The following is a 23949-nucleotide window of genomic DNA, read 5'->3' as shown; positions in this document are numbered from 1 at the left end:
AATTTAAATTGTTCTCTCATAATTCTTTCTTAAATCAATGGTGCTTACTACTTCATAATACTAGTAGATGACAAAAATAAACTAACAATAACTAATATTAGCCTAAAACTTAGAAATGCAATTTCTTCAAAGTACATTTGTAGGAAGGACTTACATACACATAATATAGTCATATTTTCTACTGGCAAAATTGTTCCTAGTTCATATAATGAAAATAATTATGTCAATAGTTTATGTTGTTTCAGAAAGTATACCAGCTCTGAAAACCAACATTCTAATGATGCCTCCAACAGTTACCAAGGTAGATAGGACCCTATATACCTCTACTAAATGGAGTCAGAATAGTGTAAATTTTGAATTATGTCAGTTTTGTACAAATATTTGGTCTCTTTCAATGCCACCTCAGCTGTCAGGTACACTGCTTGTAAGTATGCCTGCCTATGGAATACACTCTCCAAGTTCTGATGTGTGATTTGCTGCTTTTGGCTATGGGCTTAAAATTGAAAAAGCAAACTTGTTCAAATATGTGTAAGACTAAGAATAGTTTCTGTTACAAACTTACAATGCCTTTGAAATAAGAAAAGAACACCCAGGGCCCAAACTAAGAAGCAAAATACCTAAGTGTTAGTACACTGGCTTTATAAATTGTTTTTCTCCTTTTAGGTCTTTTTCCATTTATTCCTGGTTTTCTAATGCTTGACTTTCTTTCAAATAGAAGAAGTTTGCTAGATCTGGTCTTGTTCCAGATACATGAAATATTACTATAAATATATAATTCCTCTTTTGGGAGGACACTAAAAAACCTAAAAGTTGAGCATACGTATAATCATGAGCACATTACTAACCAGTTAAATAAAGTGAAAAATGCCGTTCTGGAAAACTTCAGTAAAATCACCCTAAAACATACAGTCCTTTTTCAGGGTCAAAATTTCTCAAACTACAGTTAGTAAGTAGTATATTTTATCCCTTTTGGCAGATTGGTTGTATGTATTCTACTATTCTAGTTTTCTCAAATTCAGCTTTCTTCCTATTTCATTTCTAATCCAACTGTTTCCTTCTTGCTGATTTTCCCCCTCTTTAGCTCCGCTTTTATTATTGGTCCAACTCTGTTGTTACCCCTACTATGAGGATCTATTTATCTCTAGGCTTTCTAAAACCCCTCTTCCTTTGTTAACTTAGCTTCCCAAGCAACCTAACCTTCAAAATACCCATTTTTTAAAATGAAAATGTGATCACATATTTTATTTATTTATTTTTGCGGTACGCGGGCCTCTCACTGTTGTGGCCTCTCCCGTTGCGGAGCACAGGCTCCGGACGTGCAGGCTCAGCGGCCATGGCTCATGGGCCCAGCCGCTCCGTGGCATGTGGGATCCTCCCGGACCGGGGCACGAACCCGTGTCCGCTGCATCGGCAGGCGGACTCCCAACCACTGCGCCACCAGGGAAGCCCTGATTACACATTTTAAATAAAACTTTGACCAATATTAAGAAGGAAAAATTTTATTTCAAAATACACAAATGGCAATAACTGTATTCTTTAGTAAAATATGATGTAAAATAGTAACTGTGTTAAATGAATCTGAAACAATGGTAGGTTTGTAATGAAATGTGTGTCTTTCCTTTGTAATGGTTCTTAACCAGGTGACGGTAAAATAATACTTTCCCTGAATATAAATAATAATTTTTACTGTCCTATTTGATTTGTAGGGAAAAATGTAAACTCTATAAAAAACAAATGAAAAAAAATTCAGTAACAATGTATAACTTAGCAACAGATGAGAATGGAATAGTAAATTCTGAGTTAGAGATTTTGCAGCACCTTAATGAATATCTATGGGAGCTAAATTTTACCACACTGGCTTCTCAATAATTACCACCTCCTTGAGGAAGGGCAAGAGAAATGAGTAACTAAATCTCAAGATGTGTGGTATGACCCAACATTTTTGTGTTCTGCATAGAAGCTGGAGAGAATATGGGACATATCTGAGAAACTGTAATGTTTAAGACTTTAAGACATTTCCATATATTATGAAGACAATATTTCAAATCAAGACAAACTGACAAAATCCAGAATTGCACAGTACTATAAGTCACGTAGAGACTCTCAATTGGTTGGGTAGAAGGGATACGGAAGGGTCAACAGAATCACCTGAGAACACTCTGCAAACTACCCTCATTCCCCAACCACCCACGAGGCTCTAAGACTATCTGGAGGAGAACGTCCCCTCTTCACACTCAGTGCCCTGACTTGAGAACCCCTGTGCAATGCGTTACTGTTTTGATGAGAACATGTTCACAATGTGTCACATCTTTCAGATGTACTAGAACAGGAGAAAAAAAAAAAAAAAAGAGGGTTTCCCTGGTGGCGCAGTGGTTGAGAGTCCGCCTGCCAATGCAGGGGACACGGGTTTGTGCCCTGGTTCCCTCCACAACGGGAGGGGCCGCGGTGGTGAGAGGCCCACGTACCGCAAAAAAAAAAAAAAAGAATCACTGAGTTATAAGTCACCATGGTGATAATAAGCTAAATTCTTTTTTCTTTAACATCTTTATTGGAGTATAATTGCTTTACAATGGTGTGTTAGTTTCTGCTGTATAACAAAGTGAATCAGCTATAAGTATACATATATCCCCACATCCCCTCCCTCTTGCTTCTCCCTCCCACCCTCCCTATCCCACCCCTCTAGGTGGTCACAAAGCACCAAGCTGATCTCCCCGTGCTATGTGGCTGCTTCCCACTAATAAGCTAAATTCTTAACCTGCCTCTTAAATCTATAGTATAGTCCCCAAACTATAAGCAGACTCATTCATTTAACTTTATTTTTTAAACTTAACACCTGAGTACAGGAATAATGCTAGACAAGAAAGAAACAAAAATGATCAAGGCATTCATTTCCATAACAACACAGTAGAACAATCAAGACACTGCAGGTTGTAAAATTTAGATTCAAGCTCTTGAAAAATCTAGCCACGTCCTACCCTGATACACAAACTTAAGAGCAAATGGGTCAGACTTTAATTTCTATTCCATCCTAATAGCAACATGACTTGGTATCATAATGCATGAACTGCTTTCAGTAAGGCCTGGGTTCAAATGCCATGCTACCACTTAGCAACTACAAGTCCCTAGATGCATTAATCACCCTGAGACTCAGTTTCCTCAACCATAGAATGGGACTAATATCTTAAAAAATTCTAAGGATGAAATAAAGTACTGAAAGGACCCAATACTTAGTAGTCCTTCTGCAAGTGTTTGTTCTCTCTCCAGTGAAACAGTCGTATCTAAGAAGCCTTAAAAATAACTAATATTCTATGGATAGCAAAACAGAATTCTATTCCAATACTAAGGAATCACAGGTTAACAGCAAATTAGGTCATTCAAACCCTCCACTGCGGACAACAAAAAAAGCTGGAGAAAATACTTTTAAAATATGTTTAAAGATATGGAAGAGCAGACAAAGTAGTTAGAAATGAACAGGCCAAGATCCAGAAGAAAAAAATTCTAGAGACATGGGCCCAAACTTGGGGGCTACATTTGCTGTGGGCATGTTAGCCAATATAGAAAGCCAGTTGAGAATTTTCCAAAACTGATATCAATCCACAGATTTCAGAAATCTCAACAAACACCAAGCAGGATAAATAAAAAGAAACGCACACCTAGAAAGATCATAGTAAAACTGCAAAAAACTCTAGACAAAGCAAAAAATCTTCAACACAGTCAAAGAAAACAGTCAAACTGCCTTCAAAATAGTAATGTTTACACTGACATTCAACTGTCAATAGATAAAAGCCAGAAAACAGCAGAATGATTAATTTAATGTGCTCACATGCCAACCTAAAACCTGTCCCTGGCAAAAACATCTTTTAAGAATGATAGTGAAAAGGCATTTTTAGATCACCAAAAAAACAAAAACAAACAAAAAAAGACCTGAAGGTATCTGTCACCACCAAACCAATGCTAAAAGGAAATACTGAAATATGTTCTCTAGGGAGGAAAAAAGAAATGATCTGAGAGAAAAGGCTGTAAATGAAGGGAGGAATGAAAAGCATCAAAAATGGTAACAATGATAATCACCTAATGAAGACTAACTTTAAAAAAAAGTAAAAATCACTTGTGAGTAAACATCCACAGATTTAAAATGTGTAACACAATGGATAAGTCATTGAGGGAATGAATTGAAATAAAGTATCTGAGGGTCCTTGAATTGTTAACTATATAGTAACCTCTAAAATAATAATAAGTATGTAAGTATATAATTTCCAAACTAGTGGGGGAAAAATTTTTTTTAAATAATTATCAAGACAAAAAGAACAGAAGAAAAGGAATATAAACAGATGAGACAAAAATAAAGTGCATTCTATGATGGCAGGTTTAAATTAAGATATATAAGCAATTACGTTCACTGTAAATGGATTTGATGTTTCAAGTAAATAACAAAGATTGCTGGATTGGATTTTTTTAAAAAAACAACATGCTGTTCATAAGACACATATCTCTAACACAAAGAAATGGAAAGGTGGATATACCATGCAAATGCTAAAGAAAGATGACTCAGCTACACAAAAACCAGACAAGCAGACATTAATACAAAAAGCATAATTAGAGATAAGGAGGGATACTTCATAATGACATGTTACAAAGAACCGGAAAGCTATAACATTTCTAAACATACATGCATCCACTACAGTGCCTCAAAATGTAATAAACTCGAAAGATTTACAAGGAAAAACAGTCAATCCACAACTATACTTGGACATTTTAAACATACACCTCTCAGTAACTGATAGAACAAACACACAAATGAAACATCACAAAGTTAAAAAAAAAAATTCAGTAAGGCTATCCAGAAGATTCAAACAAGATTAACACACCTGAACTAGTGAACATATACAGGACTCTGCACTCAGGGGCTAAAGAATACATAGAACATTTGTAAAAACTGACCATATGCTGGATTGTAAAACAAATCTCAAAGAATTCCCAAGAACTGAAATCATACAAAGTGTTACCTACCCACAATGCAAAGAAGTCAGAAATCATTAAGAAAAAGAAAACAATAAAATCTCCCTATGTTTGCAAACTAATATATTTATCAACCCATGTAAAAAGAAGAAATAACAACGGAAATTATAAAATATTTGGAACTGAATAAATATGAATATACTACATAACAGAACTAATTAGACAGAAATTTACACCCTTCAAATGCATGTATTAGTATGGAAGGATTAAAACTGATGAAGAAGGCATTCATCTTAAAACTCAGAAAAAGGACAGCAAAATACACTGAAGGAAAATAAAATGAAATAATAAAGATGAGATCAGAAATTAATCATATCCAAAAACGTACAAAAGAGTAATGGTCACAAAGTCTGCTTCTCAAGATTCTTTTAGGCAATCTAAAAGGTCAAAACTATTTCCATAATAATACTAAGATGATGTTTGTCTTTTAGGCTATGTTGATATTTACAACATCATGGTGCAAAAGCAAAAGTGGATGTCACTGATGGAGCCTTGGCATATATCAAGGTATCAAACTCTACTGTAAATCATCGTACTATTGACTGCCCCAGACTAGCAGTTAAAGAAAGAAAAAGTCATTTTCACTTAAGAATGTCCTTGACGAAGCAGTAAAAATTATTCATTTATTAAGTTCTCCGTGTCAGTTAAATATTCTGTGTGACAAAATGTGAAAATAATAAACATATCTGCTGCAAATCAAAGTAAAATGAAAACACTTTGTGATTGTGCTGCTTGCTGATTTAGGCACTGTTTTCATGGAACACCAATTTTACTTAAAAGAACAATATCTAGGGCTTCCCTGGTGGAGCAGTGGTTGAGAGTCCACCTGCCGATACAGGGGACACGGGTTCGTGCCCCGGTCCGGGAAGATCCCACATGCCGCGGAGCGGCTGGGCCCGTGAGCCATGGCCACTGAGCCTGCGCGTCCGGAGCCTGTGCTCCGCAACGGGAGAGGCCACAGCAGTGAGAGGCCCGCGTACCGCAAAAAAAAAACAAACAAAAGAACAATATCTAGCCAAATTATACTTATCCAGGCTTGGGTATTTGGCAGACATTTCCTCAAAACTGAACACCGTGAGCCTGGAAAACAACTGATGGCATTTTCTGCGAATGATCAAATTTGACTTTTCAAGGAAGAACTGGGAATTTGGCAAACTAAGATTTACTGTCTTGAGCTTGACAACATCCCAGTACTTAAGAGACCTTTCTGATTAGATTGGTGGTGATTTCAAAAAATCACCAATTTTTTGGTATCATATAATGAAATATATCAGTATTTGGAAAAGGTGCATAACTAAGTGAACTTATTATTTTCCAAATGACCAAAGCATGATGTTATGAAATCACACATGAGTAAAAGACCCATACAGAATGCAAAACAGACCAATGAACTTTAATGTACCAGAATAAGAAAAATGTACTGATATAATTTCAGATTCCATACTGCAACTAACCTTTAAAAAACACTTGCTGAGATCTGCTATACTATCACAGATTATCCACAACCTAAAAAGGCTAAAAATATTCTTCCCTTTTCAAATTTCACATTTGTGTGGGACTGGATTTTCTTCTACTTCAACCAAAACATATGCTAGATTGAATCCAGAAGTAGATATGAGAATACAGATGTTTCCTATTAAGCCAGTTAAAAGAAATTTGCAAAATTATTAAAGTGTCATTTAACTCACTAAATTTTTTTTCAAAGATACAGTTATTTTTCCTTTAAAGAATGTTATTTATATTAACACGCAATGGGTTTACTGTTGTTCATTTTAAATGAATATTAGTGTAATAAGTAAAATATAATCAATAATATCAGTGTATATAACTGACATGAAACTCCTCAGAGTGCTCAGTAATGTTTAAGTATAACATAATGGGGTTCTGTGAACAAAAAGTTTGAGAAATGCTGCAACAGAGAAAGTCAAAAACTGACGCTTTAAAGACTAAAAGAAGAAAATACAATAAATACGTGGCAACAGTGATCAAAAAAATTTTTTAACGAGGAGACACAAATAAACCACATTAAGAAGAAAATAAACTATCACTACAGATCCCACAGACATTAGAAAAAAGAGATTATTTCACAAACTTTATGTCAATAAATTTGAAAATCTGGATAAAATGTTAAAAAGCACAATTTACCAAAATAGCTACCTCATAAGATATAGAAATGTATAAACTGTCCTATAACCATAAAGAAATTGAGTCAGTAAATAAAAGCCTCACAAAGAAAATTTCAGATCCAAATGGCTTTTCTAAAGAATTACACCAATCATTTAGGAAACGGTTATACTCTGCAAATTCTTCCAGATAAGAAAAAGTGGGAAAATTCTGCAGGTCATTTTATGAAGCCAGCATAACCTCAAAATAAAAAACAGACAAAGGCATTATAAGAAAAGAAAATTAAAAATCAATGACACTCATGAACAGCCATAAAAATCTTGATCAAAAATTTAACAAACTGAATACAGCAAGTTTTTTAAAAAGACCATGACCAAGTGGGTCATGAAAAAGTAGGTTAATTACAAAAATCCAAGACTGACTGAGCATTGAGAAGTAAATCAATGTAATTCACCATATTAACAGATTAAAGAAAAAACTATGATCACCTCATTAGATGTAATAGAAGTATTTAATAAAATTTAACATCCATTCAATATATAAACTATTAGCACAACAGAAACGAAAGGGAACTTCCTTAACCTGATAAAAGGTATCCACAAAAAAAACTACAGCAAGCATCATACATAATGGTCAAACAGTGAAAGCTTTCCCTTTGTGATCAGGAACAAGATTAAGATGTCCTCTATCACCACTTCTATTCAGGAATGTACTGGAGGTCCTAGCCAGAGAAGTAAGGCAAGAGAAAGAAATAAAAGGTGTAAGGATTGGCAAGAAAAAACAAAACTCATTATTCACAAATATGTTCGTGAATATAGAAAACTGGAAGTATCTACAGAAAAATTGTTAGAAGTAAGAGTTGAACAAGGCTGTGAGATTCAAAATCAATTGAGTTTCTATGTAAACTGTAATCACAGTTACAAAATAAAACTTAAAAAACAACGATTCCATTTCAAATTGCCTCAAAAATACGAGGTACTTAGCAATAAATCCAGAGAGATGTGTAAATGTCTCTGCAGGAGAGAGATGTGTAAATTTCCTTTGCAGGAAAATCACAAAACTTTATTGACAGATAGTAAAGGACTAAATAAATCAAAATACATGCAATGATCATGATTTGAAAGACTCAGTATTGTAGAGACATCAATTCTCCCCAAATTGATTTATAGTCAAGTTCACCTCAATGAAAATCACAAGCGGATTATGTTGGACATGCTGATGTTTAAGTGTATATGGAAATGCAAAGGATCAGTACACAAGATATTCTTGAAAAAAATAAGGAATATAAGGAATAAGTAAAGAACTTCTCTAACATACATCAAGACTTATTGGACTATGACAACTGTGACAAGATAGTGGAATTTATAAAAACTGGCCAATGGAACAGAATAGAGAGATTAGACACAGACCCGCACATATATGGACACTTGATATATAATATCAAGTGGCATGACAAAATAGAGAAAAGACATTTTGTTTTATTTTTCTAACAGATAATGCTGGGAGAGAATTATCTACCTGGAAACAAATGAAATCAAATCTATTGCTCATACTAGCTGATAATGAAATCCATGGCAAAAAATCACATTAACATTCTTTCAGATTCAAAACTAAATTTATTCATTATATATCCCTAGTGAGATATATCTAAGGACAACCATATTATTGTTAGCGGCAATCTTGGTATTGTTATATTGAAATTATGTTACATATATAGTAGTATAAAGCAAACAAGTGACTATAATAACGTCATTGAGGTATCAAGATTTTTAGAGTAAGACAGAAGAGATACTAATACATAAAATCAAATCTGGGTAAAAAAACTTTTCCTGAAGTGGCAATATCACTAATTTAATATTTTCTTTCTTTTAAAAAAGCGTGTTTACTACCTCTGTCTGCTGAAAATGCCAAGAAAAAATGGAAACTCAGTAATAATGAATGCCCCAAACATCCAAATTGTGGTTTCTAAATACCAATTCCCATAGAAAAAAGGCTGGTTGGAAAAATACTTGGGGCAGAATAGTTCTGGGGCAGAAAACATAATCAGTCTGATCTCTCTCACAAATTCTGAAGCGAAGAAGCTATACAATAACGAAATCATGTCAGAAGGACACAGGAGCCAAATGAAGGGGTACCCACTGACCACAGGTGAGAAAACTTGAGTATCACAGAAAATGACTCAATGGATTTAAACACATTAAAAATATAAAAATGTATAAGTTCAGATAATAAAAAAAAGACAAAATCCTTGGTCATCTTTTGCAGGTTGCTAGAGACCAACTGGTTATTCCGAAAATTGATAAAGGAATAGAATCAAGCCTTTATCATGACTTTCCTATAGAACTCTCTATTTCAGGATAACCAAATATTTGATTAAAGGAAATTTTCCTTTTTAAAAGAAGTACATTGTAGGAGTAACTGTAAAGTTAGAAACTCATTGTTCTTAGATCCTAAAATGAAACAACGAACCTGGTCAACAAGCACCAATGACTGCTAAAACCACTAACTGAAAGGTAGATGGGGAACTTTATAATGGACTGATCAGACCAATACCAACTGTGTGCACTGATCAATCCTGACATCACTAAAAACGGGACAACAAAATATGTCCCTGCTAACGAGATACAATAGGCAACACAAACACGGGGCCACCAATGAAATAACATAAAACTAAACCTAATTCTAATGGAGCCTCTCAATCTATAAATTATCAGTTTAGAGGAAACAGAGATGAGATGGAGGAACACGTTAAAGAACCACGAGGATACAATCAGCCAAATCCAAAATGTGAGAAGTTCTGCAAAATATATGACCCAGTTTCTTCAACAAATAAATGGAGAATAAAAAATATAAACTGATACAGATTAAAAAAAACTTAAGACACAGATCAACGAATGCAACAGGTGGACCTTGTTTGGATTCTGTGGCAAACAATCATTAAAACATTCGAGTTTTTTAGATAATTGGTGAAAATTGAAAACATCCTGGGTATTATAAGACATTAAGAGATTCTGGTTAATTTTGTGGTGTGGGATAATAGTCCTTATCTGCCAGAGATGCATATTAAATTACATATATGATTGGCTGGGGATCTGCTTTAAAATATTACAGATTTGTTCCTAAATAATTTGTGCAATTACACATTTAAATAAATAAATAAATAAATAAATAAATAGGTGGGTTAGTGAATAGATGGATGGATATAACTTCTTCAGTCAGGGAATCAATTCCAGGTGAATTAATTCAAATTAAATATGAAGGCAAAATAATAAAGCTTGTAGATCATATAGGAGAATATCTTCATGTTCTCAGAAGAGGGCAGGATTTGCTAAACAAAACTCAGAATCACCAAACAAAAATGTGTTATTCTGTAAAGAACTCTATAAAAATTATCTACTTCACACTACTTTAAAGGTACTTACTGCTGGTAAAAGAGACTGCATGTTTTGATTAGAATCTGCTATTGTAGCAAGGTAGACCAAGTTTGTATGCAGCATCTGTTGATACCTATTAAAACAAAACAAATATCAATATTAAAAAATAATTTTCTTCCTATCTGCTTACATATTATACAAACAGCATTTTATTCCTCAAGTTTAATGAGTGATTTCTGTTACCTGAACATCAACAGCACTTCAATTTTTCCTAGTTCCTCTGCAAAATAATTCCAAATAAGTATGTTCAAAGACAATAATAAACACGGAGCTCTTACCATGTGCTAGATATTGCTATAGTTGTTTTACATACTTAAACATCCGATTTAATCCTCAGACCAACACTATGAAGTGAAGATTCTTATTTTCTCCATTTCACAGATAAAGAAATTGAGGTTTAGAAAGGTTAGTAACTTGTACAAGATTGTACAGCATAGTAAATGGAATAACTGAGACAGGTACTGGCTCCACACATATAACATATGCAAAGAGATCTAGAATGAAGGAATCAACAAAACTGATATGCTTATTCCCTTCCCTCTGCCATTTTCGTGTTGCCAAAAACCTCAAAGCCAAGTACAGTCAACACGCTCTGCTAAAATGTCAGAAAGGAGGTGGAAACCACACATTTTTTCCCTTCTCATTCCTGCAGCAGTGACCAACAATCTATGCCTGCCGTGGTTATGCTGCCCATCTATCAGGACGTATAGAGAGGACAATAAAGAGGCATCTCCAATTACAAACAAAAGAAAAAAGTTATATGCTAAAGCACCGGGATGGAGGAAATAATAGGACACCAACACCAACAACACTGCAAATTAACTTTAAAAAATAAAGCAAATTCTCATTATCAGAGTCAAGTGGTTAAACATGTTTATTGTGATCTTACTTACCTATGAATTAATTTTGCTAAGCCACTCTTCATAATTTAAAAAATTAACTCAGATGAAACCAGATTGAAATTAGTAGTGATCCAATTACTAGTGCTGGTAAACCCACAAAATAATACAAACGTAAAACGTGCATCAAATTAAGCTTTTAGAATTTCATTTACTAATAAATACTATACAAATTAAAATAATGAAAATAAGTCAAAAGAACTTTATTCAGCTAAATAGAGTCTTCTAATATGGATCCCAAATGAAGTAATTTTCTAAGACAGACACCCTTAAGAGGAATCCTAGTAAATTCTTCGCTGCATTATTTATATCCTGCTGGAAAAACTGGTTTCACTACTGTTTTCTTATTAGGGAGGAAAAAACTTATTTCTCACTGAACTTAAAGTTTCTTCACCAACAAGATCATACTTTTATAGTTTGCTTGTTTGTTTTTTTATAAATTTATTGAGATATAACTGATATATATAAAGAACTTCACGTATTTAATGTGTACAATTTGATGAGCTTGGACATACACGAACACCAGTGAAAACATCACCACCATGGAGGTAACAGATATATCCAACACTTCCCAAGGTTTCCTTGTTTCTTTGTTTTTGTTTTTTTGTTGTTGTTTAAAAACAAGTCTAAGTTCTTAATGCTCCTCCTCACATATACACTATGTTGCTCAATCAGACATGATATATTGTTATAGGGATCCTTAAACAAACAAGGACCAAGAATTATTATTTTGCACTGAATTATTCATAATGGTTAATTATGTCATTGTAATTCTTCAAACAGCACTAACAGGCACCACTAGCTGGAACTACTTCATTATTCCATAGACATCTTGAATGGAATTTAAGATACAGGATTCTACAATCTTGCCATCTTTAAAAAACCAACCAGCCATTAGAACATGTAACCCATTTCAAAGGCTGCTCTTTCAAGTTTTTCTTTTCTTCTGAATATTAGTATGGCTCTATCACATGTACTGAGATATGAGATTTGCTGACTGCCCTATCAAAAATAAAAATACCAACTTTACTCAGAGACTATGGCTTACTCATGACCCTTTAAGAAAATTCTACTCATGCTTATTGGTCCTCGGTAAGCCAGTGTTAAAATACTGTTTAATCTGCCACACGCTTGAGGCCTCATTTATAAAATAATGGCAGGAACTTCCCTGGTGGCACAGTGGCTAAGAATCTGCTGCCAATGCAGGGAACACGGGTTCGAGCCCTGGTCCGGGAAGATCCCACATGCCGTGGAGCAACTAAGCCCCTGCGCCACAACTACTGAGGCTGCACTCTAGAGTCCGCGAGCCACAACTACTGAGTCCGCGTACTACAACTACCGAAGCCTGCGCGCCTAGAGCCCGTGCTCCACAACAAGAGAAGCCACTGCAATGAGAAGCACGTGCACTGCAACAGAGTAGCCCCTGCTCGCCCCAACTAAAGAAAGCCCGCGCCCAGCAACGAAGACCCAACGCAAACAAAAATAAATTTATTTAAAAAAATATGGCAGTGAGGGTAGATCTCTAAAGTCCTTGTGGTTCTAAATATCTATAAATATAGCAACTTTTATGAAATACTTTAAAGACATTTCCCCAACTATCAAATCTTAATTTTTAATCTTGAAATACTCTCAAACTTACAGTTTCAAGAATAGTATGAAGAACTCCCAAATATTTTTCTCCCACGCTCCCCAACTGTCAGCATCTTACATCTGTCTTATACTATCTCTAAACACCTACACCAACATACACGTGCATGCAACGACACACTTTTTTCCAAAACCATCGAGAGTCAGTTACCGGCATAATACCCCATTACTTCTAACACTTCAGTGTCAATTTCCCAAAAACAAGGACATTCCCCTATATAACTACAATACAACCATCATAACAAGGAAATGAATACTGATACAATATTACCATCGAATCCACAAAAACCAGTCAAATTTCTACAATTGTCCCAAAAGCTCCAAATCTTTTTACCTAATGTAAGGGGGTAAGTAAAAATGATCGTTTTTAATGGTCTTTTGTAACTTCAGTAGGGTTTCCTCTTGTAAAAACTGCATTCTTTTTACAGCACTCATCAAATAAGCTTATTCTAAGATTCTTCTACAAATATTAAACATTTTCCTGAGAAACTTTTTTTAAATTCTATAAATACTATTAATTTGTCACTGAAGCAGTTTTTATATGCTTATTATTTCTAAAAACGTATACGTTAACAAAAGAAAACAGTATGTAAGCAAAGGGAAGATATAAAATATATTCGACATTTTATATTTCATGATGGTAACTTCCTCATACATACTGGCAGATATTTCCAGATACCCTTAATTATTAACCTATTAAATGAGAGGCAGTTCACTTCCCAAAGATTCCACTAAGAGCCACTACATGAATTACCTCGAATAAAGTAAAATAACCACCATTAAATTTATTGATATAATTACAAAATGAATCCAAAAAAGTCAGATTTCATTTTGAAAAAGAAACTTTTACCTAGAAGCTATGAACAGTGTATTTTTAGGTCAACACAAATACAATTTATAGAATAAAAGTTAACTTCCTAACTAGAGATTTAAAACTAAATTCATTTACACTATGATGAACAAAAATTTTTCACTTGAGAACTGTTTATAACACACTCTGAAATAGGTGCACTCACCCTGAAATACAAAAAATAAGGGCTGATTTAAGCAAATACATGGGATGATTTAGAAAATGCTCAAACCAAACACCACAAGAGAGCAATAATATATTCTTACATATAAGTTGTCAGAATTTAAAGGGAAGAGGATCTGGGCATATGAGCTCTACAGGTGATTCACTGACTTATATGGGAGTGAGTGTGAGTGTGAGTGTGAGCGTGTGTGTGTGTGTGTAGATAAGGGTAGAGTAATATATCCAAAGATGTTACCAGTGAAAAATCTTTGGGTGGTGAGAATATGTTGTTCGTTCTCTAAATTTTAAATATCTGTGTTTTCTAATTTTCTACAATGCCTATACTGCTTTCATAAAAATAAAGTTACTTTTGATTTTAAAAAACATTGCTTCAGGGCTTCCCTGGTGGCACAGTGGTTGAGAGGCCGTCTGCCAATGCAGGGGACACGGTTTCGTGCCCCGGTCCGGGAAGATGCCACATGCCGCGGAGCAGCTGGGCCCGTGAGCCATGGCCACTGAGCCTGCGCGTCCGGAGCCTGTGCTCCGCAACGGGAGAGGCCACAACAGTGAGAGGCCCGCGTACCGCAAAAAAAAAAAAAAAACAAAAAACACTGCTTCAGGCAGTTATCACATCTTAAGGAACTGTTTAATTAAAGTTGAACTTGGGCTTCCCTGGTGGCGCAGTGGTTGAGAATCTCCCTGCCAATGCAGACGACCTGGGTTTGAGCCCTGTTCTGGGAAGATCCCACATGCCACGGAGCAACTGGGCCCGTGAGCCACGACTACTGAGCCTGCGTGTCTGGAGCCTGTGCTCCGCAACAAGAGAGGCCACGACAGTGAGAGGCCCGCGCACCGCAATGAAGAATAGCCCGCACTCGCCAAAACTAGAGAAAGCCCTCGCACAGAAACGAAGACCCAACACAGCCAAAAATATAAATAAATAAATAAATAAAATTGAACTATCAATTCCCAGATGGCTGTCATTGATGTTTCTCTTTATTCTCCTTTCACTTCGCCTGTGAGAAACAAGAACATTGATTAATGTTGAGAGGAGAATTTTTTTTCTTCACTCACAAACCAATTCTGACAACTTGAGAAAGAAAGAGTATATGAAGAACTCTAAGAATGAAATTAAATACAACAGAAAGGGCAAAATTTAAGATTCTACCTAAATCAATTTAAGCCCCATTTATACATATATGTGATCAAATGAGGTCTATGCCAATAGGCAGAGAAGGGGAAAATGATCACATACACAAAAAAGCTAAGACTATGAAGAATAAGACAGTATAAACTTTTGCCGACAAGTTGGAAAAGTGGGTTCTACATCTGAACATGTCTTATCCCTGTCACGTACTGCTAGGGCCTATAGGAAATTGAACCAGTCCTATGCCCGTGGCTTTACCTGGCATTTTAAAAGACCACAGGTGTGATGACCATTTTGTAACATATAGATATGTCAAATCACTATGTTGTGCACCAAGAACTAGCATAGTGATGTAGGTCAGTTATACTTCAAAAACAAACAGACAGGGACTTCCCTGGCCGTCCTGCAGTTAAGACTCAGCGCTTCCACCGCAGGGGCCATGGGTTCGATCCCTGGTCAGGAAACTAAGATCCCACATGCTGCACAGTGCAGCCCCCCAAAAAGAATAACAGAATAACAAAAACAGACAAACTCACAGAAAAAGAGATCAGATGTGTGGTTACCAGTGGTGGGGGGCGGGGAAGAGGAGGAGCTGGATAAAGGTAGTAAAAAGAAGAAAAAAAGCCGTAAGTGAAAATAATTATTCTAATCAGTGCCGCTCAGTTGTTATCATTCCATGGCTGACATGAGGCAGTGATCTCCTAACCACTGATGATTATCCACAGTTGTAATTTCTTAAAAGAAATTTTCACATATAAACAGACAAGATTCATCAAAGAAAATATACATAAAAGAAGTGGCAATGGTCACACAAAATGCAAAATGTACAAGTGATTAGAAATTAAGATATCCTAGCATCCAGATCTTAATTTCTAAATATTATTCTCCAAAAAAAGAACTAGGGCTTGGAGAAATGATTCCAGACTGGGGCAGAAAAAAGTACAAGAGGAGCCTGGAACATTCTGTCATACAAGAAATTTTTTAAATGCTCAAAAAATAATAGAGACAAGTCAAGAAACCAGCATGAGGGGCTCCCAGTGGCCAACATCTGGGACAATTTGAAAAAGAAAATAAATAAATAATAGACTAACAAATTAAAACCCAGAGAATACAGTAAGAATCCATAAGTTCATTCAGATATAAATCAATGAATGAATGAATGGGACAGGGGCTGGGAAATTTGTTCCTTACAGTAGGATTCCAAATAACTGTAGAAGGAAAGATGGGTTCAGTCACCTTTTGGCAACTGCCACAGTAATAACTGTTTTAGTCCAGAATCACTGGTGGATGTTAAAACGAATGTGTGGAAATAGGCTAAGAAACAGGGTTATGTGTGTCTCAAGGTATCTCCCCAACACATACACAGAAATAACAAAGGAAGAAATAGTAACTTTACAGTAGAGATCCTGGCAGGCACCACCTTAACGAAGTAGCCAAAGTTACCCTGAATATTGGGACAAACTGCTATCACACGGTTACTGAGGATGCACTGAGAAGGACGCAACATCTTGTCTGTGGTACTCCTGCCAAAAGTGTATAACATGAGTCTAATCAAGGAGAAACACCAGTCAACCCAAAATGAGGGACATATAACACAACAACTGGTCTGTACTCTTCAACAATGTCAACATCACGGAAGATAACAGAAAAACTGAAGGACAGTTACAGATTAAAGTATTCTGAAGACACAGACCTAAATATAACATCTGATCCTGCACTGGATCACGGAACTGAAAAAATACACTAACGGGACAATTGGCAAAATTTTTGAAAGGTCTGAAAATATGATAACAGTATTTAATCACTAAAGCACCAGGGAAGTCCCTGAATTCTTGATTTTAACAATTAGACTCTAAGAATTTGTGCTTGTTTTTATGAAATACACATGGATGTTACAAAGATAAGAGAGAATCATGCCTGCAACTTTTTTCTCAAATATTTCAGAAAAACGACATGGGGAAGAAGTGAATGACATAGTGGACTAATATGTTAACATTTGAGGCATTTCAGTGAAGGGCATACAGCAATTTCTTCTACTATCTTTGAAACTTTTTTATAAGAGTGAAATTATTTAAAAATAAAAGGTTTTAGAAAGAGATACCACTTTTCACCAATCAGATGTGTAAAAAAATTTTAAAAGATGGCCAGTATCCGTTGCTGGAAGATATGGTTGAAAACCAGGACTCTGAAACCTAGTGGGAGGAAAGCAAACCAATACAATCTCTTTGCAGGGTAATTTGGAGATTTAGAACGGTCTTTGACCCAGCCATTCCATTTAGAAAACCTTAATCTGTGAAAACTAAAATACCTGTCTAAATGTGTTTAGATAAATGTGAGCACATATTTGTAAATGCACAGAAAAATGTTTTGAAAGATAGGTACTAAACCATTGTAAGTAATTACCTCTGTGGAGAGAAGAGAGATATAAGAGTGAGAAGTAAAAAAGCGACTTTTATCCCTACAAACTTTTATGGTTTATAAGTTTCTTAATTCAAAAACAATTTTAAACAAAGGGGAAAGAGACAAAGTCATGGAGAGGGACTCAAAAGTAGGTAAAGAGTTAATCGGATGACAGCAGGCGACCAGCACAGCATGAAAGCCACACAGAGAAAGAGCCAGGGTTGCTGAAAAAATCTTCCTGAGAGCAGACCAATGAGATCTCTAGGAAAGATAGATGTGTCCCAAAACAATGGCGAGAGTAAAATATTCAGAGCTGAGTTGTCCAATACAGTAGCCACTAGACACACTGAACTTGTGGCTAGTACAAAATGACATGTTAGTAGGGTAAGATGCACCATGGATTCCAAAGACTTATTATGAAACAAAAGAACAAAATAACTCATTAGTATTTTTATACTGATTACATATTGAAGAGATATTATTTTAGAAATAGTAAGTTAAATAAAATATATTATAAAAATTAATTTCATGTTTCTTTTTACTGGTTTAATGTGCCTACTAGCAAATGTAGAATTACTTATGTGGCTCCCAATATATTCCTACTGATAGTGTTGTTCCAGAGACTTTTGATAAAATATTCAATTTGTTCCACTATACCAGATTCTATTAGGGGATACCGTTTACTTCAGACGCATCATCACTTCAGAGTAAGAAGTTCGGTTCTTATGAGTGGTAATCAATTCTGTACTAGACATAAACTTTGCGTTCTCAACCACATACAGCTGACCTTTGCACACAGTGGTAGGAGGGACTGAGCCCGGCGCAGTTGAAAATCTGTGTATAACTCTACAGTCTGCCCCCAGTATCCATGGTTCCGCATCCACATATTCAACCAACCGCAGATCATGTAGCACTGCAGTACATCTTTACTGAAAAAAATCCACATGGAAGTGCACCTGTGTAGTTTAAACCCATGTTGTTCAAGAGCCAACTGTACATGGATGTAACTAAATACCTTATAAATGTGAAGATCTAACTTTTCCACAAATCAGACTATGCAAATTTGAAGTCATTATTTTATAATGCAGGATAAGAAGTATTAGAAAAACACTGATATCCACTCCATCCCAAAGAACAAATTTTTTTTATAAAAAATCAAGAAAAGTCACCCAAAAAATTGCACACGAATGTTCACAACAGCATTATTCATCATAGTCAAGAATTGGAACCAACCCAAACAACATCACTGATGAATAAATAAAACGTGGTATACCATGGAAGATTATTCAGCAATAAAAAGGAAGGAAATACTGATACAAGCTTCAACATGGATGAATCTTGAAAACACTATGCTAAGGGAAAGAAGTCGGTCAAAAAAAACCATGTATTGAATGAATCCATTAATATGAAGTGTCCACAATAAGCAAATCTACACAAACAGAAAACAAATTAGTGATTAACAAGGGGTGTGGGATTGGGAAGTGAGAACAGGGAGTGACTGCTAATGGGATACCGTTTCTTTTGGGAATGATGAAAATGTTCTAAAATTGATTAAAGTAATAGTACAACTCTATGAATATACTAAAAACCACTGAATTGTACACTTTAAAATAGGTGAATTATATGGTATGTGAATTACATCTCAATAAAGCTGTTCTTAAAAAGAAAAGTAAAAAATTAACCAACACAGAAAAACAAATACAAAAAAATTCATATCAATCTTACTGAGAACACTCTGAGGTCTTTCCTTTATTCTGATAATCCATTATACACTGAATAAGATGGTTATTTTCATCCAACATCTGAAATGAGAAAAAGTTTATTGTAAATCTAGTGCAACAATTAATAAAAAATTCAGATTTCTAGAAACATTTATCTCTACAGGAACTGAATTCACAGGACTTTTTTTATACATAGTATATAGCTCAGCACAAAAGATCTTATTTTATACCTCTGAAATGTTATCATGTTTAATCAACATTTTTTAATTTTTTTTTTTTTTTTTTTTGGCAGTGCCGCCCGGCTTGCAGGATTTTATTCCCTGACCAGGGATCGAACCCGCATCCCCTGCAGTGGAAGCATGGAGTCTTAACCATTGGACCACCAGGGAATTCCCTAATATTTCTATTTCAATTATTCTCCCTCTGAATTATTACCTGAAGCTCAGCACAGAAAATTTGGAGTTTCTTTTCTGTTCAAACATTTAATTACCTCTACTATCTGAATAGAAGTTTTAGCCTTATTAAGACTAAAAGTTAAGAGGGAATTCCCTGATGGTCCAGTGGTTAGGACTCTGAGCTTCCACTGCAGAGAGCACAGGTTCAATCCCTGGCAGGGGAGCTAAGAGCCCCCAAGCCGTGGGGTACAGCCAAAAAAAACAAACAATAAAGACTGAAAGTTAAGAGTCCAAGTTGGCTTTGCATCATTGTAATGCTTTGTCTTAGTGAAAAAAAAATCTGTCTTTATCCAGAATAAGCTCATGAAAACTTCAACTCAGGAGGCTTAAGGAGATAGCTGGCTAGTTTCCAAGTTTTATACAGCATGGTTTTGTGATTCTCCAAATATGCAATAATTACAATAATTTCTAGGTAAGTACTGTAATATTTATCGCAGACTCTATGAGCCTACCTTATAATTTAGTTGTACCAAAAGTTTAAAAGTAAGAAGCATATCAATTTATCATACTATCATCTTATAACAATTCAAAGCAAAACTAGCTTTAAGGGTTAAATAATTCATCTAAGCAAAGTGGCACTGAGGAAAAAGCACTGATGTAGCAATTAAAAGGCCAGTTAGTTTTAGTGCCAGCTTTGCTACCCTGTGAAAACAACTTAAGATTTCAGGGTCTCAGATTTATCAAGTGACAGGAGTAGATGTTCCTCCTAAAACTGCCCCACCCTTCCAGGATTCAACGAAAGCATGAAGTATAATAGCATAACCACTCTTTCTCACTAATTGAGTTAATGTAATTCTTTTAACTAAACACGAAAACCCATTGAACAGTATGACTTTTCTGCATATGAATCATATGCAGAAAAAAATACTGTGCATATGATTCATATCGCTGGAAAAAAATATTAACATGCCCTTCTAAAAAATGCAGTTTTCTTCTTAATCATCAGATGCCAAAAAATTTGTGTTTAAAATGTGTTAATACAATCTCCACTCTAACGATTTCACAACCTATCTTCTCAGATTCTTCAACCTAATAAACTTCACCATTAGAATATTTGTCTCATACCTAACATCAATCCCTCACACTATAGAATGAGGCACTTAATTTGGAATCCTTTTTCTCTCCTCAGCTGAGGATGAAAACTTTAACTGATCAGCATCTCCTGAATTAATCACCCATGATAAATATCTTTAGATGTATGTAAGAAAAACTCTTTACAGAAAAAGAAAAAGAAAAACTCAGAACTTTTCTACAGGCCAAAAATAAAAAGCGAAGCCTTCCAGAGACACGTTTTGCCTATGTGTACTTGAAGCTGTTTGCCAGGCCGCAGACTTAGCCCAGTACGCTACACGAAAAGCACTGCATTTTCAGGCACTGCCAAGCCGGTTTGTTCATAAAAATAAAGCAACAGTTGGGCAAATGTCAAATGCCACACTACAAAGAACCTGAGAGTCAACAGAAGCCAATTAACATAATCTACCGGGCGTAGGATTGTATCCTGAGTGGTACCAGAAGTTGACTTCTCTTCAATTTTCACCTTTGTTCCGGTGCATAAAACAAAACCGAAATATTTAAGGTAAACTGCAAAATTTTCTAAGTAACTTTTCAAAGTCGGTTAACTAAAACTCAGAACGCTGCCTTGCTCATAGGCAACAAGGGGTAGAGAATAAAGAATCTTTGTGTCCCCAACTGGCAAGTAACAGCAACGACAGCACAGCTCCCTGTGTATTTATCACTACTTCTGCAATTGGTCACGAGAATCAGACTGTCTCCACTACTCGACTGTAAGCTCCGTGAAGGCAAGGACCATGGTCACCACTGCAGCCTCAGCGCCTGCTGTAGGCGATCAATGAGTATTCGCTACAGCTGTAGAGGTAAGGGGTGCATCCGGAAGGGAGGAGGGACTCCGAGAGAACCCCGAAATCCAGAGGGTTCTCCCTCGCCCGCCCCTGAGCCTCGACTAAGGTTCCCTGCCGCGTCCCCCAAGTTCTGGTGAGAGCTCCCCAACTCGGCCGGAGTTTGCAGCTCTGCGCGGAGAGACAGCAACGCTCCGGCTTCCCCTCGGGCCCCCGGCGACCCTAGGTGAGGTCTGCACAGAGCCGCCTCGGCGCGCGGGGCGGGGCGACGCCAAAGTAACTCCGGAGCGACGCGCGGGGGGCGCGGGCCGCGGAAAACAGCCCTTCCTCGCGCGGCCGCCACCGCCGGGTGCACGCGCCCCGCCGCGCGAACACCGCCCCATCCCTAGAGAAATCAGGCGCCAGTTGCTTGGGCTTTTGTGCCTGTAGGAAGGAGCCCAAACGCGCGCGGGACTCCTCGAGAGAACTGGTTCGCCCCCTTCCGCCACCCACTCGGGCGCAGCCCGCGGCTCGGGTTCCCACACCCACCCGCCTCCCAGCAGGCCCGCCTCCGCCCCCAGCCCGGCCGACTCCCGGCCCGGCCCCCGGGTCCCTCCCAAACGCGGGCAGGGCCTGGCATCTCCGACCCCACGCGGTTTCACCTTCTGAATCGCAGCGGGAGTGATCTCCCCCTTGCCGCGCTGCCTCGGGGCCGCGAACGCCACGGACATGTTGCCGCCGTCACCACTATCGGCAAGTCCCAAGCGCTCCGGGTGAACGGCAAACTGGGGGAAAGACGCCGGTCTCTCGGGCCGAACCACGTTGAGAGCGCGGGGAGGGGGGATGCTCCAGCGCCCGACGGGCAGCCGGCCGGCCCAGCCTGGACGGGGAACTCTGGCCCGTACTAGTCCAGTTTCTGCGCGGTACTTTGGAACCACAGCCCCGGCAGAACTTCCCTGCTCTTGATCGCCCTCCCGTTCCTCCACCTTTCCTTCCGCGCCACCCCCCGGCCCCCTGCGCTTGTGGTAGGGCCGCGCCCCAGCCCTCCCTCCGTTTCAGCGATTCAGGAAATGGTCCCGCCGCCGCGGGAGAGGGAGCGGCTAGGGCAGCCCCTGTCACAGGAAATGCGAGCGCCCGAGCCGGCCCGCCCCTTTCGCGCGGGGCCGCTTTCCTCCCGCTCCGCGTGCTGGAGCGTCCCTCAGCCTCTGTTTCGGCGCTCTGCTGTAGACCGCGTTTAGTTTTTCCAACTTCATCCTTACCCCCTCCGGGGAAGAAGTGGCCTCCCCGAGCTGTCCGGGTACCCCGGAGATGGGAGGAGGGAAGTCAGGACCCGGGAGTTCGTGCCAACCCGTGGGGCATCTGCCAAGATGAGGCAGAGTTGGGAGGACGAGGGGAACGCGGATTCGCTGGTTTGAATGGCTCAGCTACGCCCCCAGTGCGCACCTCCGAGTCCACGGTCTCGCGCGCACACACAGTCGTTCTTAACAATTGGAAAGTAAGCGCGACGCAAAATCGGGAAACGAAGGCTGTGTCCTGCACTCGGGGCAGTCGGCCAAGTTGGCTGAAAAGGCCACAGTTGAAGAGTTCACCTCTTAGGATAAACCCTTGTTAGAAATGTGGGTCGATTTCATCTGACTTGCATCTTCGGAATTAACTTTTGAAATAGGGCACCCTTGCTCTTTTCTTTTGCAATATTTAGTGGCCTGTAAATTAGGCCCAAGCTACCAGGCTTCCAATCAGTGTGAGGCAAAAAGCCATAGCTTTCAAATTTTGTAAGGGACATGGGCAAATGTGTGTAATGTGTTGGTGTGGGGTTTACTACTATGGTGTAAATTTAGACTTTCATGTAACACAAAGGAAAAGTTTAAAAGTGTTACCCAACATTAATGAGGCTCAAAAATCAATCCTACCCAACATTAATGAGGCTCAAAAATCAATCCCTTAGTTTATGTATAAACTATATCGGAAAAAATAAAGGAAATTTTCATATTTTAAAATTTATGTTTCAAATAAATGCTCTTCACAAAAAGGTCATGAGTTTCATTCATTCAGCAAATTTGGGTGCATTTTTTGTGCTAGGCTTTATGCTAGGCACCTAGGATACAGCTGTGATAGAGTTGAGAGACCAGAAACAAGTAAACAAATATGTACGTATGTAAAGCACTAACAGGGACTTCCTTGGTGGTCCAGTGGTGAGGATTCTGCCCTTCCACTGCAAGGGGCACGGGTTCTATTCCTGGTTGGGGAAATAAGATC

The 23949-nt window shown here is 37.6% G+C and overlaps 1 protein-coding gene across 4 annotated transcripts in view; it reads right to left on the bottom strand.

The window, feature by feature from the left end:
• Nucleotides 1–23070, bottom strand: part of SS18 (SS18 subunit of BAF chromatin remodeling complex) — a 76694-nt gene extending 53624 nt beyond the window's left edge. For 3 of the 4 annotated variants that reach the window (XM_079942760.1, XM_079942763.1, XM_079942762.1), the window contains exons 1-3: nt 22356–22868; nt 19408–19484; nt 10566–10650 (exon numbers count right to left, since the gene is read on the bottom strand). In XM_079942760.1, the coding sequence (XP_079798886.1) occupies nt 10566–10650; nt 19408–19484; nt 22356–22424 (231 nt within the window). In that variant the 5' untranslated portion in view covers nt 22425–22868. Of the gene's footprint in view, nt 1–10565; nt 10651–19407; nt 19485–22355; nt 22869–22952 lie in introns of those variants that run through there. The other variant, XM_079942761.1, reaches the window with a different exon arrangement.
• Between the last annotated feature and the right edge of the window lie 879 nt (nt 23071–23949).

This window comes from Stenella coeruleoalba (assembly GCF_951394435.1).
Source record: "Stenella coeruleoalba genome assembly, chromosome: 14".
NCBI classification, from domain to species: Eukaryota; Metazoa; Chordata; class Mammalia; order Artiodactyla; family Delphinidae; genus Stenella; species Stenella coeruleoalba.
This window is presented reverse-complemented; position numbering and strand designations above follow the sequence as displayed.